This window comes from Tursiops truncatus, chromosome 20, assembly GCF_011762595.2.
Source record: "Tursiops truncatus isolate mTurTru1 chromosome 20, mTurTru1.mat.Y, whole genome shotgun sequence".
Classification (NCBI taxonomy): domain Eukaryota; kingdom Metazoa; phylum Chordata; class Mammalia; order Artiodactyla; family Delphinidae; genus Tursiops; species Tursiops truncatus.
The window spans coordinates 43,027,329-43,043,756 of NC_047053.1; the positions used below are offsets into that span (position 1 = coordinate 43,027,329).

Below are 16,428 nucleotides of genomic sequence, written 5' to 3' on the forward strand. Positions count from 1 at the left end.
TTTAAAATTTATTTATTTTATTATTATCATTATTTTTAAGCTGGTGGTTTTTAAAGGCTGTTTACTACAAGTAACATCTCTTACGTGGTGAAATAGATATCTTTCTGCCAACTTGGCTCTCTTGCCTAAACCTTGGTGCTTTCTAGCCTAGTGATTCTTCGAATTTGAGGTTTTATAGAAAGTGAAGTGAATTAATTCTCCCTTTCTGTCAGTGTTGTAAGTTCCGTGTGGAGTCCGCTCAGTCGGAAGAACATCTATATTAATCAGACAAGCTAAGATGGGGTGGGCCTAAGCTGTCCATTAGAATGATTTATCTCTACAGAGGACAAAGCACATCATGCAAACAGCTACCTAGTTTTAGCAAGAAGCCTAAAAATTATATCGAGTGACTGGTGTTGCCTTACTTAAATTTATTTTTTTCTATTAAAGACATCCTCAATTTGATACATGACAACATGGATTTTGAAATATTTGGGGAATGATCTTATCTGCCCTATTTCATTCCTTTTTTTTTTTTTTTTTTTTTTTTTGTGGTACACAGGCCTCTCACTGTTGTGGCCTCTCCTGTTGCGGAGCACAGGCTCCGGACGCGCAGGCTCAGCGGCCATGGCTCACGGGCCCAGCCGCTTTGCGGCATGTGGGATCTTCCCGGACCGGGGCACGAACCTGCGTCCCCTGCATCGGCAGGCGGACTCTCAACCACTGCACCACAGGGAAGCCCCTGCCCTATTTCATTCTTAAACAGCTGAATTAAAGACCTAATTCCTACTAAAAGGCTTCAAAATGAGAAGTTGTTAACTACGATGATACTTTCCCCTGGTTAAGGAAAAAGAGTTGGGGCTTTGTCTGAACGGACATCATTTCGGAAGTCAATTTTTCTTTAAACTTCATTAAAGCTATAAAATGTGGGTGGTTAATCTAAGTGAGAGCTGCCATTGTCTAAAAATGCATTAAGACTTAACCAGATGGGCGGTTGCACGACAGGAGCTATTTAGGATTAGAAAGTCATTGTGATTTGGATTTAAGCGAATTGCATGCTGTTTACGAATTCTTCGGCAGTTAATCTAGATCGCTTCCATTCCACCGCAAGCAGAAGGCAGACCTTTCTGCCTCGTTATCCCAACTTCCACGTCAGTTCCCAGAGGAATCAAGTTTGTCCTACAGATGTTGGCTTTAATGGGGATGAGGCTGAGGGACTCTAAACTTTCAGTTGCATTTATCCCCTTTCTGGATACTATTAAGTTTCTCCTGCCTTAAGCAGAGGACCGGTCTTTGCTTCAAAGGCAGCTAAAGAGTGAATTATTTACCAAATTGCACCAAGGGGAAGATTTACCAAGCCCCCTTTTTTTTCCCAGAGAGGACAACCCCAGAACTGGAGGACTTTCTCAGCAGTAAATTATGCCATTCAGATGCTTTTGAAAGCTTCCCTTCATGCTCTGGACTGAGTCATAAAATTTGATACCTGGGGCCAAATGCCTCTACCCCTCCCAGAAGGGTGAAGAAGATGAAAAGGCAGCCATTCTGGGCCAGGGCCACAGAAAGCCGATGACTGGGCAGAAAATGTGGGCAGTGGAGACAGTTACTCTGCAAAATTCACACCTCCTTGACCTGAGGGTCTACTCCGAAATGGATTTTATCATTTGCGTAAGATCATCAGACCCTGCAAAACCTGAATTGGCCGCTTGGAAAACACTAGGTGTAATCGGGACCACGAATTGATTGCTGTCCTTATCTCTGATGCCGGGATTTTAGAGCTTGTGAATTTCAATAAACCCGCCACTCACCTGGAGAGGGTTTGCTGGGGCCCCCGTTCTCTGATTTCTTTGGAGTCGTGGTACTTTTATGTTTGTGCTTGACTGATGTTTGGTCAATTGCTGGAAGTCTGGAATCACTCTTACGCGCAGAACTCTTGGCAGGTAATCCTGGTTCGGCTAGAGCATGCTTCTCACCAGAACTCTGCCGAAAATGAAAGGTGTCTGAGTATCTGTGGTCAATAGGCCATCTTGGCTGGGCAGAGGAAGAAGAGACAAGCCAAATGCAGCAACCCCTCCACAGAGACACTGGAGCATCCTGCGAGCTCAGTGTGCCCTCTCACCAGGTTTCATCAGATTTTCATGGACTGGGCGTATCAGTTTAGAAATAATAGCAAAGTTAATGAGTCTATTTTGTAGAACATTATGAAAAGAATGAATTCCTGACCCTTAAGTAATTGGATGACCAACAAACAGCTCACGTGAAGAGCTACGTATGAAAACAGGAGAAACCATCGTGCATTTAAACTTCTCGCTATTTGCTATTTGAACTACTTTGGGGGGAGGGGGAGGAAAAATGTTCCTTATGTTAATCATATACTTGACAATGAAAAGGAAATTTAGATAAGTGTGTTGGGACTGAATCAATGAGACCTCAGTTTAATACTCTGAATTATTGGGTGCAACATAAGACAGATTAATCTTTTTTTTTTTTTTTTTTTTGCGGTACGCGGGCCTCTCACCGCTGTGGCCTCTCCCGTTGCGGAGCACAGGCTCCAGACGCGCAGGCTCAGTGGCCATGGCTCACGGGCCCAGCCGCTCCGCGGCACGTGGGGTCTTCCCGGACCGGGGCACGAACCTGCGTCCCCTGCATCGGCAGGCGGACTCTCTACCACTGCGCCACCAGGGAAGCCCAGATTAATCTTTTTAAAAGGCCCCTACTTGTCAGTCTTCTATAAAGAAGTCAGTATAAATCTATGCACGGACAAATCCTGACTCATGCGGTGTCAGAATATCTCAACACAGCCTTGCAGACACAATAAAAATTATCCAGGCGTTCAATAGCTTTATACTTTGCCACACTTACACCCACCAAAGAAATGAATGAAAACAAACATGAACAATTAGGAGAAACTTGGTCCTGAAGGGCGATTTAAGTCCTGCCTTAAGGTCTTAGATCCTGGTGTTAATATGATTTCCTAGGCGATGCACCCAACAAACAAAACCACAGGGTTCCCCCCCACCCCAGGGGCAGGGTCACTAAATACTCCTGCACTGCACAGTGGTCTATATTGGCAAGTCCTCTGAAAGTGTAGTCCTCTGCAGACACAGAGTGCTAAATTAACGTCCTCCACGCCTCCCCAGCGGTGCCAATTTGTATTGATTTTGCTTCCCGTTCTCTCTGACAGTTGTGGCATTTTCATTTTAAGCCTCCTGACTCAGGAAAATACTCTGAATAGCTTTGAATTATTGGGGTAACGTAAGACAAACTACACTCTCAAAAAAGTCCCCTACCTGTCAGTCTTTCTACAAGGATGTCGGTACAAATCCATAGGTGGACAGATCACTATTCTCCAGGATTAGAAATCATGTTTGGTCACTTAGAGCCTGGTGACAGCCTTCAAACAAATAATTATTGTTTCTCCCTGCATTTCAGAAAACAGACCACCCTCAGATAAAGGGACGGGAAAAAGGAAAGGACATAATGAGTTGGTTGTTCTCCCTTTTCCCTTTTGGTTCTGGAATTTAACAGAAATCCTTGAAAATGATTCTGAAATGTCAAAGATGAAACGTGAGGTCATTTCTGAACATGAGATAGGCTTTCCATTCTCAGAAAAGGAAATGTGGGCAAATTTTAATTCTGGTGCCTAAGATGGTCATAAGGCAAGAAGAACAGCAGTGAACATGTGACGGAATTTCTTCCACAAACTGCTCAACACGAACAACTTACATTAGCAAATGGAGAAGCCTACTCACACATCTGTTTTTCAGCCAGTGGAAAGGCAGGAAAGATGCTCCGGGCTAAGACTACCAATATCCATGGTTACAGCATCAGGAGCAGTAATAGTGTCCACTCCTGGTGGGTCCGTCCCCTTCACCCTCAGCCAGGACTAGAATTCTTTGCTTACCCCAGGCAGTGGTGAATCGGGAGGAGTTGGTGAAGAGACTTTTTATTGGGTGGGGTGTTAAGCCATGTTTATCCTTCCTTACCCATTCATTGTACCTCCAGCATTAATAGCACCAAAGGTGGAAGAAAACTTGGCCAATTAAACCATGCCAATTACATATGGTATCATGCACCTGCCTTCCAAGTATATCCTTCTCTGGTTCCTGGTTCCATCAACCTTACTTCCAGTTGCAAATCTTATCTATCTATCTATCTATCTATCTATCTATATTTTTGGCTGCGTTGGGTCTTCGTTGCTGCGTGTGGGCTTTTCTCTAGTTGCAGAGAGCGGGGGGCTACTCTTCATGGCGGTGCACAGGCTTCTCATTGCAGTGGCTTCTCCTGTTGCGGAGCACAGGCTCTAGGTGCATGGTCTCAGCAGTTGTGGCTCGCGGGCTCTAGAATGCAGGCTCAGTAGTTGTGGCTCACAGGCTTCGTTGCTCCGTGGCATGTAGGATCTTCCCGGACCAGGGCTCGAACCCATTTCCCCTGCATTGGCAGGCAGATTCTTAACCACTGAGCCACCAGGGAAGTCCCTGGGAATCACCCTTGAGTCCAGAAATTACAGCTGGAAGTGGGTGTTTTGTCGGTTGGAAACTAAAGCCACAATGGTGAGAACTATAATACGTATGAATGTGCTACTGGGTCTTTTCGTGCTTGCTTTGAGTAATCTTAAGCCAATCACTTCAACTCTTTGTATCTTCATTCGTGTCCTGTCATGTATTCAGCCATTCTCATGTGTCCTCTCCGTGAAAGCCCATTATATTATCCAAGGAGGATGCTCCTTGGGTGAAAGAAGTTGAAGTAACTCATTCTGGCACTAAAATGTAGTATTTAAGACTCTGGAGCCCAGCTTCCTGGGAGTGAATCCTGGCTCTTTCACGTAGTGACCGTGTGACATAGGATTAGTTTTAGTTCATCTCTTTGCCGCTCAGATTTTCTCATCTGTGAACAATAGTGCCTTCTTTTTGGTGGTTCTGTGAGGATGAAAGGAGTTAAGATATGTTTATAGCACCAAGAGTAGTGGTGCCAGGCACTGAGAAAGTACCATGTAAGTGTTGGCTTTTGCAATTAGCCGTTCATGTTCAGCCATTTAAAAAAGTAACCAGCTAACCGCTGAAAATTAACTACCTGCTGTTGAAACCAAAACCATAAACCCCACTGAAAAATTCAAATGCGTTGTCACCTGCTTCAAAGAGCAATGGGCGGCGAGGTGGGGCAGTTCTGTGGTCCAAGTTCTCTTTCAGACAGTAAAGTTCTAATGGCAAACATTTAACAACACTTAAAGATTAGCAGACAATAAAAATTAAATTATGTTGATTTTAAGCTGATTTTAAAACTGTCTCCTCCTCTCGCAATTTTGAAGAGTAGTTACAATTTTCTTCCCCCATATGTTCCTAAGTTGAAATGTCACATGGAGGTGGAGGCAAGAGCATACTGCTCTTCCTTTAGGGGAAGAAAACTAGCGCTGTGTTTCAAAATCAAAGCCTGAAACATTAAAAAAAAAAAAAAAACTAAACTAAAAAACCCAGATTACATAATACATGTGTAGACTTTTTTTTTTAATTAATTTATTTAATTTATTTATTTTTGGCTACATTGGGTCTTCGTTCCTGCGCATGGGATTTTCTCTAGTTGCAGCGAGCAGGGGCTACTCTTTGTTGCGGTGCACAGGCTTCTCATTGCGGTGGCTTCTCTTGCTGCAGAGCATGGGCTCTAGGCACATGGGCTTCAGTAGTTGTGGCACGTGGGCTCAGTAGTTGTGGCTCGCAGGCTCTAGAGCGCAGGCTCAGTAGTTGTGGCGTACGGGCTTAGTTGCTCCACAGCATGTGGGATCTTCCCAGACCAGGGCTCGAACCCATGTCCCCTGCATTGGCAGGCGGATTCTTAACCACTGTGCCACCAGGGAAGCCCCATGTGTAGACTTTAAGTTCTCTCTTGGTAATCTGATGAGCGTCCTAATAAAGCCACATTGACTGAAAGAAGTTATTGTCAAAATTAATATTTTTCTGGAGTATTATGGGTTTTGCAGTCAACATTTTCCAAAGATCCCCAACTTGCTCTTTTGGCATCATCCATAATAAAGTAGAGATATGACCTTGCTAGAAACTCTCAAAAGTTCAGAGCAAGACTCACGCTACGAAAAGAAGGGACTTACATTAGGGAATTGGGCACTGAAGTAGCGACTTCGAAACATGATAATGGTTCTAGTTAGACCTCCTGGATGATGGAGACCCAAGGATTGCCAAGTGGGATGCGTTTCTTCAGGGATGTTAGAGTGACTAGATTTTTTTTTTTTTTTTTTCAACACAGCTTTCATTAGTATTTAATGCAGTTCTTTCTAATATTTCTGTCTTTGAGTGTATATATAATTAAAACAACATCACCATGGTTATGATATTGGAACTTCTTGGAACTATTTTAGATGTAGGACACCTCATGGTTCTGGATATGTGGGAGAAAAACTTTTATTGTTCTTATCCTGGGATGGCTTCTGCCTTGTTTTTCCAGTTGATTTCTGCTCTCCATGTCACTCAGAACCTGGAGGGCTGGTCAAGTCCTGTGCTGGATAATGAGTGGCAGGGCACGTTGTGGGGAGTATGAACTGGGATTCTCGACCACAATCCTCAATCTTGACTCCTCCTACCCAGTCTCTAGCACTGGTCACCCATTGCAATATTAAAACTGAAAGTAAAATCTCTTCTCTCCTGGATGTTGTACATTGCTCTGGTTTCAGGACTTAATGAAGCCCAGGTTCTTGATGTCTCATCACAGAAAGAATTCAGTGAGAGACAAAGTGGTAAGAAGTGGATTTGTTTAGAGAGAGAAACACTCCACAGACAGAGTGTGGGCCATCTCAGAAGGTGAGAAAAGGCCTAGATTTTTAAACTGGGTCCTAACAATGTTGAGTCTGAAATGGCAAGGTGACAGTGAGCACAGATGATCAGAAAGGCATGGAGACAGAAGAAGTAGTCAGGGACAGAAAAGACCAAGTCATTTTCCAGCTCTTGCCTGATGGCTCATTTCCAAGATCTACAGAGCTGGTTCTCAACTGGTATGCCGCCTCCCTCCCTCCCACAAGGTGTGCTGATGAATTCTGATGGACGTGTACAAAACGCATTGTAGCCACGTGTCATGTGATGGAAGGCTGAGCTGAGTGGATCTTATGACATAGTGTAAAGATCAGGACACGACTTGCTCTGAATAGGAAAACAGACAAAGAGTAGTGTCAGGCTGGTGCCAGAGAAAGACAGTGTGTTTATTACCTTTGAGATAAAACGTTCTCCCGAGATCACGAAAGAGAACGATCAAGGCTGTGAACCTCGACACGCAAAGGTCACAACATGGGAAGGGTGACCAAGGAACTGTGGGTGCAAATGAGTATCTTCAGAGTGCTGTCCCCAAAGTCCACATTCATATCATGCCTCAAACACAAAAAATGGCCTTTGGGAATTAAGGGCAGCTTGTATAAATAGCATTCTGGACAGGATGGGGACGTTTATGAATTCAAGAAATATAAAGTTAGCATGTCCTACACAGAATGCTGATGTATCCCAAAGCTGGCTAAACATTCTCTCTTCTAGAAGAAACTAAGGGCAGCAAAGTCCTTCCCATGTTCAGGACAATTATTTTTATTTTTATTATTATTTTTTTGTGGTGCGCGGGCCTCTCACTGCTGTGGCCTCTCCCGTTGCGGAGCACAGGCTCCGGACGCGCAGGCTCAGCGGCCATGGCTCACGGGCCCAGCCACTCCGCGGCATGTGGGATCCTCCCGGACCGGGGCACGAACCCACGTCCCCTGCATCGGCAGGCGGACTCTCAACCACTGTGCCACCAGGGAAGCCCCTCTCCTTCATTCTTTATTTGAATTCATATTCTCCTTTTAGTTGAGAGGAACACTTGAAGAACATGAAAGACTTAGTCATTAAATGGAGGTCATCCATGAAAATACTTCCTACTCAGAATAATAGGTCATAAAACATGGGAATTAATTGAACAGCATCATATGCATCTACTGTGTCTTCAACCCCATATAAAGACAAGATACTTGCAATGGGAGAGACACAATTTATACCATACTAGCAAAATGCAAAACAAAGTTTAATTAAGTGATAAATTGGGTGGCACCAATTCTAAACCTCAAAGAAACTCACAGCAAAAAAGTGAAATGTCAAGGGAGGCTTCATGAAGGGGATGGTGTTTTCTAGGAACTCAAGGAGCAGTAGGGACCAGCTTCGGCTGGAGGCAGCATGGGAGCCAAGGTATGGATGGAGTGACGCCCACGGCGTGATTCTCAGGCAGCAAGGCGTATGGCCAGAGCAGAGGGTGTGAGAAGGAGAGGTGAGAGACAAAGTTGGCTGGCAAGCTGGGGTCAGATTGTGGGGGGCTCTGAGAGTCAAGCAAAGAATTGAGAGTTAATGTGATGGAGAATAGGGTCCAACTGAAGGTTTCTGAGAAGAAAAATGCTTAATGTGGTACTTAAGATTAGCTTGTATGTTTCTTTCAGAGGAAGAAAACAAAGCATCTTTTTGTAGTTTCAATGGCTTATTTTTGTAAAGTGTAAGTCTTTTCTTTATTGCCAAAAAAAAAAAATCCATGTTCATAATGGAAAACTAAAGACAAAGAGAGAAATTTTAAAGCATTCAAAACTCCATTAACCTTGAAATAAAAACTGCAAATAGCTTGGTCTGTGTTCTTTCAGACACCGCCCCCCCCCTTTTTAAAACATCTTTATTGGAGTATAATTGCTTTACAGTGTTGTGTTAGTTTCTGCTGTATAACAAATGAGCGTGATGGAGACGACTAGCTTTCCACTGAAATCCCTTCTCAAGTGATAAGAGCTACAGCTGGATGTGGCTGCCCACCTTGAACTGAATGACTCAGTTTCCACTGCAACTAGGTGTGGCCTCAGGAGGAAAGTCTCACCAGTGGAGTGGGAGCACAGGTGACATGTACAGCCTGCTTCAGAGATAATCTCTGGCCCTGCTTCTCGGCTGGAGAGGCAACAACTTTGAAAGTCATGTGTTGAAGACAAGAGAACCATCATTGGCCTGAATCCCTGTAAGTCCTAGTGGAGGAGAGCTGCCTGCTGATCACCTGGGCCATCACAGGTGCAAGAAATAAATTCTTTCTTGATTGAATCATATTTTTGGTCCTTTTGTTATAGCAGCTGACATTACTCTTGCACATATATTTAGGCAACTGTATAAATATTGTTTTTTAACAAAAATAGAATTGAGCCATACATACGTTGTCATTTAACAATACATTGCATCAATAGATACCTTTCTATAATTTTGTCAACCTTATTTTGAAAATTTTCAAATCAATGGAGAAGTTGAAAGAATAGTACAAATAACATCCATTACCCTTTACTTGCCAATTTGCTTTCTCTCCCTCTCCCCCATCCCTCCCTCTCTCTAGACTTCATAATACTTTACCCCTAAATACTTCAATATGCATCTCCTATCAAAACGGACATTCTCCTACAAAGCCACAATACCATTATCTTACCCAAGAGAATTTAATAGTTCCATAACATTATTTATTATGCATATTCAAACCAAACTGTCCCAAAAATGTCTTTTTAGCTGTGTATTTTGATCTATGATCCAATCAAGATACACCCATTGCACGCAGTTATTATGTCTCTTTCATTCTCGGCCCTTTTTGTCTTTTCATGATTTTTACTCTTTGGAAGAGTCCCAGCCTCATAGAACGTCGACCGTTCTGAATTTGATGGCTTTCTCATAATAAAATTCAGGTTAATCATTTTGGGTTCCATAGGTGGTGTGGTATCCCTCTTTATAATATCACCTCAGTGCCTAACAATGCTGTTTGGTCTCTAGGGTAAGGTGGTGACTGCCAGGTTTTTCCACTATAAAAGTACATTTTTCCCTTTTGTAATTAGTCAGAAATCTGTGAGACGATTCTTTGACACGAAATACCCTATTCATTTTACCCAGTGATTTAGCATCTTTTGATGTGCTTTGCCTGAATTGATAATTACATCAAGGTAGCAAAAGGATGATTTTTCTATTTCTATCCTTTCTTCTACAATTATTAGCTGGCGTTCTTCTCTAAAGAAGAACTTTCCTCCCTTCTTATTTGTTTGTTTGCCTCTTTGTTTGTTATCATCATCATTGTGGTTTCAAGGACACATTTTATTCAATCATCTCATCACATTTTTTGAGGCTCAAATCGTCCCAAAATTGGTGAATGGGAGTTCACTCGAGTTTGCTCTGACTTGAGTCTCCGAGCACGTCTACGCTTTATGGCACAATAAAATTTCATAGCCTCACCTTGTACTTTACCTGGCTCAGACCTAGAATCAGCTATTTTCCCAATAAGCTCTGGTTCCTTTTAGTTTAGAAAGCTATTTAGAAATCAGTATCTTCATGCTATGTGTGTTCATTGCTCCTAGAGGGACATTGTTCCTAAGTCCTTTCAATGGAATTAATTAGAAATATGTATTTAACACTAATACATATTTAGTGGAAGGGGTTTTCCCTTCCTTTCTTTTGTTTTATATTTGTATCTTTTTATTTAAATCTTTAAAATCTTTATTTTTAAAGATTTTAAATCTTTATTTAAAATTTTTATTCCTTAATTATATTTAAAATCTTTATTCCTTAATTATATTAATATATGTATTTAATTTAAAATCTTTATTCCTTAATTATATTAATATATGTACTCATTTGTTTTACTCTGTAGTGAACATGAAATAAGTTCAGAATCACAGTACAAATATACTCTAAGAATAAACCCATTAAGTAAACTTTAGTCTTTCTTGGCAGTTCTCATTGTCTTTACAATATATTCCTATTGTATGGCTCTGTCATACTTACTTTTGTTGGTCATTTAGGTTGCTTCCAACTTTTTCTATGATAAATAATGCTATGATGAATATTCTTATATATTTATGCACATCATCAATTATTTCTTTAAGTTCCCAAAGTGGGAATTTATATTAGTAGATTAACAGCATCACAAAGATTTACAATATTTTGTTCCCAAATTGTCCTCCAGAAACACTGTACCAATTTACATTTCCAGAGGTACATGAGAATGCCAATTTCTACATAACTTTTCCAACTACATATTATCTTTTTAAAAGCGACTTTGTCATTTTGGGAAAAGACTATAATTTTAATCTGTGACTTGTATGTAATTTTAATTTAATTATTATTATTTTTTGGTCACGCCATGTGGCATGCAGGATAGTTCCCCAACCAGTGATCGAACCCGTGCCCGCTGCAGTGTAAGCGTAGAATCTTAACCACTGGACCACCAGGGAAGTCCCCTAATTTAATTATTAAGTAGGTTCATTTATTTAGCTCATCTATTTAGAATCTATATTCCACAAATTTCTAAAAAGTGACTTAAAAGTTGAACTGAAAACAGTGTAAAGAAATAGAAAAAGAAAAGGCAAAACTAATTTATGGTGAAAATACTCGGAACAGTGGTTGCCTCTGAGAGGGACAGAGACAGGAATTGACTGGAAAGGGTCATGGGGTGATGGAAACTCAAAACATGGTTACATGCATTTATCAAAACTCGTTTAAAAAAGTGAATTTTGATACATTTTTAAAAAGGAACTGGGCTTCCCTGGTGGCGCAGTGGTTGAGAGTCCGCCTGCTGATGCAGGGGACACGAGTTCGTGCCCTGGTCCGGGAAGATCCCACATGCCGCGGAGCGGCTGGGCCCGTGAGCCATGGCCGCTGAGCCTGAGCATCCGGAGCCTGTGCTCCGCAACGGGAGAGGCCACAACAGTGAGAGGCCCGCATACCGCAAAAAAAAAAAAAAAAAAGGAACTGCATGGACAACCATCAGAAGATAGAGCAGAGGTTTTTTGTGCCGGGGGCTTGGGCGCAGTTGGGGAAAACCCCCCTGAGGAAGTGACCTGAGCTGAGATCTGAGACCTGGTGGGAAGGCAGGCCGAGTGCTTCAAGAAAAGGGAACAGCATGTGCAAAGCCTCCTAGCAGGACCCCAAGCCAGTGTGGTTGAAGCATAGAGCAGTAAGGAAGGCTAGATCCCAAAGGGCCTTGTTGGCTACATGATGGGTGTTGGTCCCCATTCTGAAAGCCACAGAACACCATGGAAGGGATTTAAGCGGCCAACAGAGTGATCTGGGTTCCACTTGTCAAATCACGTGTGGTAGAGAAAGCGGGATTTGGGGGCAGGAGCAGGAGTTGCGAAGACCTGTGAGGGGGCCTTTGCAGTAACTTAACTAGGTGATAGCAGAGACGAACACACAGATGGATTAAAATGATAAGTAAAATGGTTGGGACTTGGTGACGAATAAGACGGTAAGGAGGAAAGTGTCAGATTCTGATGATACTGCGCAAAAGGAAGAGCAGGGACTTCCCTGGTGGTCCAGTGGTTAAGACTCCACGCTTCCACTGCAGGGGGCGTGGGTTTGACCCCCGGTCAGGAAACTAAGATCCTGCATACTGTGCGGCTCGGCCAGAAAAAAAAAAAAAAAAAAAAGGAAGAACGAAGGGCCAGGCTGGGAACTTTAGCACTGGGCCTATTGAGTTTGAGACATCCAAGTAGAAATTATTTAGAAAACAATGGGATATTTAGATCTGGAGATCAAAAGCGAGGTTTGGGTTAGAAATGCGGATTTGGGAGTCATAGGCGGGTAACATCTTGGGCAGGTAACCTGAGGAGAATAGAGCAGGGTTTCTTGGGGTTGGGACATGAATATGCATGGGAAAAAAAATTGCATCTTTATTTCCACTAACCTCTTATTGAAATCTAAGCATATCTTCCATTTACTAATACAGGCGACAAACCGCAGTAGTATTAGCCGTACCTGTGATGTGTCACCAATCGAAATCACAGGTATTGTCACATTTCATTAAATACGTTGCAGATGTCTCAAAGTACCTTTTACGCCCATCACTTGTTATTTCATGTGTTAAAAAAGAAGCACAGGGCTTCCCTGGTGGCGCAGTGGTTGAGAGTCCGCCTGCCGATGCAGGGGACACGGGTTCGTGCCCCGGTCCGGGAAGATCCCACATGCCGCGGAGCGGCTGGGCCCGTGAGCCATGGCCGCTGAGCCTGCGCGTCCGGAGCCTGTGCTCCACAATGGGAGAGGCCACAACAGTGAGAGGCCCGCGTACAGCAAAAAAAAAAAAAAAAAAAAAGAAGCACATCTATTCCTGAGTCACAGATTTCTAAAAATATCTTGATGATTATTTCAAGAATTGCGGTTTCCTTTGAAATCCTGTGCATCTTATTTTATGCGTTTGAAAATATTATTGTGAGAAGAGGATCCAGAGAGGTCATCCGTATTGCCTAAGAGGCCTGTGATACAAAACCAGGATAAACCCCCAGGTGTAGAGTGAGAAGAGAAGCGAGCCTGGAGGAATCCCAGGACTCAGCGCCGAGAAACCCCCAGGTGTAGAGTGAGAAGAGAAGCGAGCCTGGAGGAATCCCAGGACTCAGCTTCCACGTCTGCATCGCAGACGTGGAAGGCATCTGACGAAGAGCCGTTTCTGTGGAATGACATGTGTGGCAGCCAGATTGCAGTGGTTGCGTTGTGCGTAGGAGGTGGGGAAACTGAGTCAGTCAGCGTAAATGATTCTTTTGAGAGCTTTGTGAGGGAGAAGCAGTAAGTGCAGGGGATGGGGGCTCAGGGAAGGTCTCTTCTGTTGTTCTCTTAAGATTTTTGGTAGGAAACCTTGGATCGTGATTAAATACTGATGGGAAGGGAAGGCTCTGGTACAGAGTTGGAGACGCAGGAACGGAAGGGACAATGGATGGAATGAGGGTCCTGAGCAGAGATGGAAGGGTTGCTAACTGGGTGGGAATGAGGGGAGGGGGGTGCAGAGGGAAAGGGGTGGATGGGCTGGGCAGCAGAGAGCTAAGGGAGCTTCCACGTGAGGACCACTGTGGATTCGGGTGGAAGAGAGGAGGGATTGGGGAAAGGGAAGAAGGCTTGAAGTGGAAGGGACAGTTGACCAGGGAAACTGGGCAGCATCGAAGAGTTGCAGGAGGTTAGTGGCCGTGACCTTCCAGGGGCACCATTTTTCAAGGTTGGGTGATTTTTTTCCGGCAGTCACCAGTGGTATGGGTGCAGACCCAGAGACCGTGGATGGGCAGGATTTGGCCAGAGAGGTGTGTCAACAAAACAAAGGGCAAGGGAAGTGTTAAGAGGATCAAGCACAGAACATAGGCTGCTTGGGAAGGGAAAGGTTGGTACAGAGGGGACAATGAAAGGACAAAGGGAGAGGAACCAAGGGACCAGAGGTTATTCATTACTATATCCCCATACTACCCAACACAGTGTCTTGGACACCAGTGCTTTATAATTCCTTAACAAATAAAGCAATTGTTGTTGTCAACAAAAGAAGGTTTTAGGGTGAAATGCTGTATTTATAGGTTATGTTTAATGCGAGTATGCCCCTGAATAATCATGTCTTGCAACTGACTGAAAAAATTTTAAATTTTGATATCTGAATTTTAATAGGTTTTTAACAAGTTTCTTGGTTTTAAAAAGCAATTAGAACCATTTTTTTAAGTAGGGGATTTTAATAAGATGTTGTAAGCTGAAATATACAGCACTACATAAAATGCGAAAAAAGCCACTTTATCATAATCTTCACTCATGCAATTTCTGAGCTGCTGAGTCTAATTAACACGGGGAACTCTTGGGGTCAGAGGTCAACATTGCTCGGCACCGGCGATTTCACTGAGCTGGGATGACAATTGGTGTTTGTCTCGCTGGGCCGAGTGGCAGAATCACCCCGTGGAAGGATTGACTCTAGGCTGTCCTGCTTATCTGTTCAAAAGGCAGGACGACATTCTGGAAGCAGCTGCAATTTAAACTGACAGTTGCCCCATTTTCCTGCCATGCCCTATTTTAAAATTACCTAGTGGAACTCAGGCAAAGCACAGAAACGGAGGAGAAAGGAAGCACTGCCGGCTTTGCCCAGACCAATTATCACTCGTTTGTGCCATTTACTGCTGTGAAAGGCTTCTAGGACCCTGGTTTGCCCAGGGGCCTGCACCCCAGGTCTTCCAGTTACTCTATAATATGATCACAAAGGAAACCTTCAGTTCAGTCTGGTGAGTTACCTGGTGGGACATTTAAGCACACCAAGATGACCTCTTGTAAAGTGCAAGTGAGTCCTGGGTCAACTTTGGGCTGTTCTGAGTTTCCTCTGTCCACGGAGAGCTGCTTCTGTCTCTGTGTTCTTGCCCACCTGTGACAAAAGGAACTTACCCAGAGCTTTAAGGAAGCCACCTGTCGCTTTGCGGAGTGGTAGGCCAGGAAAAGAACGTTCTCTTTAGCCAGTCACCCTGGTTGCCACCGATGAGGAGGTGGTTTCCAAATGGTTGATTGCGGTTTCAGCCTTCAGACCCAAACTGGCCATTGCACGTTGGCGGTCTCAGCAAACCACTCTCTTCTTGATGATTTCAAGCCAGGCCAGCGTCTGCCCACCACTCGTGGTAACGGTACCCCTTTCTTCTCTCGCTCGAGGCAGGGTCCTGCTCTGGCGGTTGTGGTTACACTGCTATGATTTCAACATGTGCACATTCCTAAAACATTCCTGTGACTGGCAGTCATCAAACATTCATGGAGCTCCTAGTGTGTGGTGGAAAAAAGAGCAACTAAGCCCGTGCGCCACAACTACTGAGCCAGCGCTCTAGAGCCCATGAACCACAACTACGGAGCCCGCGTGCCACAACTACTGAAGCCTGTGTGCCTAGAGCCCACGCTCCGCAACAAGAGAAGCCACCGCAATGAGAAGACCGTGCAACACAACTAGAGATAGCCCGCGCGCAGCAACGAAGACCTAACACAGCCAAAAATAAATAAATAAAAATTAAAAAAAAAAAGAACTTTCTAACAACTAGTGTGTCTAAAACTGCAATGGGTGACTAGACTAAATGTCCTTCAAGGTCCCTTTCCTGTGCTGTGAACCTATGATTTAAAAAAAAACAAAAAAATGACAGCAGGTCCTAGAGAATGCCACCCTCTGAGGGACAGCATCATCTCTGCTTCCAGGCCCCCTGCACCATCTCTTCCTTCCTTCTGTCCCTCCATCTCCCTTGCCCTGTGCCCTCCCTGGGCACCTCACCTGGGTCCTGCCTTATAACTTCCTGCCCCTGGGTGGGGCCTTTGTCTCAGACTTTTTTTAATATGAAACATGGCAAAGTAGAGAGAATAATAATAAACTCCTATATACCCATCATTCAGGTTCGAAAATTGGCATGATTTTTCGCACATTTACTTCATTTATTCTTTTTTCCTCTTGCTGAAATCTATTAAAGCAAATTCCAACCATCAAAAAATAACCAGTGCCTGCGCCTGAGTGGCTCCAGCCTAAGGGTGAGACAGACAGGAAGACGTATCCCAAGATGGGCTTGAGCCCAGACGGTGTTCTGGGGAATACAAAGGAGGGACGAGAACAAAGCCACCTGACCCCCAGGAGCAGCTCTGGAAGCTCTTCCCAGAGGAAGTGTCCTCAGAGTTGAGGGTCAGGCCATCCAGG

At 43.8% G+C, this 16,428-nt stretch overlaps 1 protein-coding gene and 1 long non-coding RNA gene across 5 annotated transcripts in view; one reads left to right on the top strand and one right to left on the bottom strand.

Annotated features, from left to right (window-relative positions):
* LOC141277341 (uncharacterized) overlaps nt 1–5,445 on the top strand; it is a 51,678-nt gene extending 46,233 nt beyond the window's left edge. Inside the window, exon 8 of the long non-coding RNA XR_012328574.1 lies at nt 1,356–5,445. This is a non-coding gene — a long non-coding RNA (uncharacterized lncRNA). The remainder of the gene's footprint in view (nt 1–1,355) is intronic.
* The window catches only part of MARCHF10 (membrane associated ring-CH-type finger 10), a 90,316-nt gene that overhangs the window by 48,831 nt on the left and 25,057 nt on the right, over nt 1–16,428 (bottom strand). For all 4 annotated transcript variants that reach the window (XM_073797515.1, XM_073797513.1, XM_073797514.1 and 1 more), the window contains exon 4: nt 1,785–1,956. In XM_073797515.1, coding sequence (XP_073653616.1) covers nt 1,785–1,956 — 172 coding nt within the window. The remainder of the gene's footprint in view (nt 1–1,784; nt 1,957–16,428) is intronic.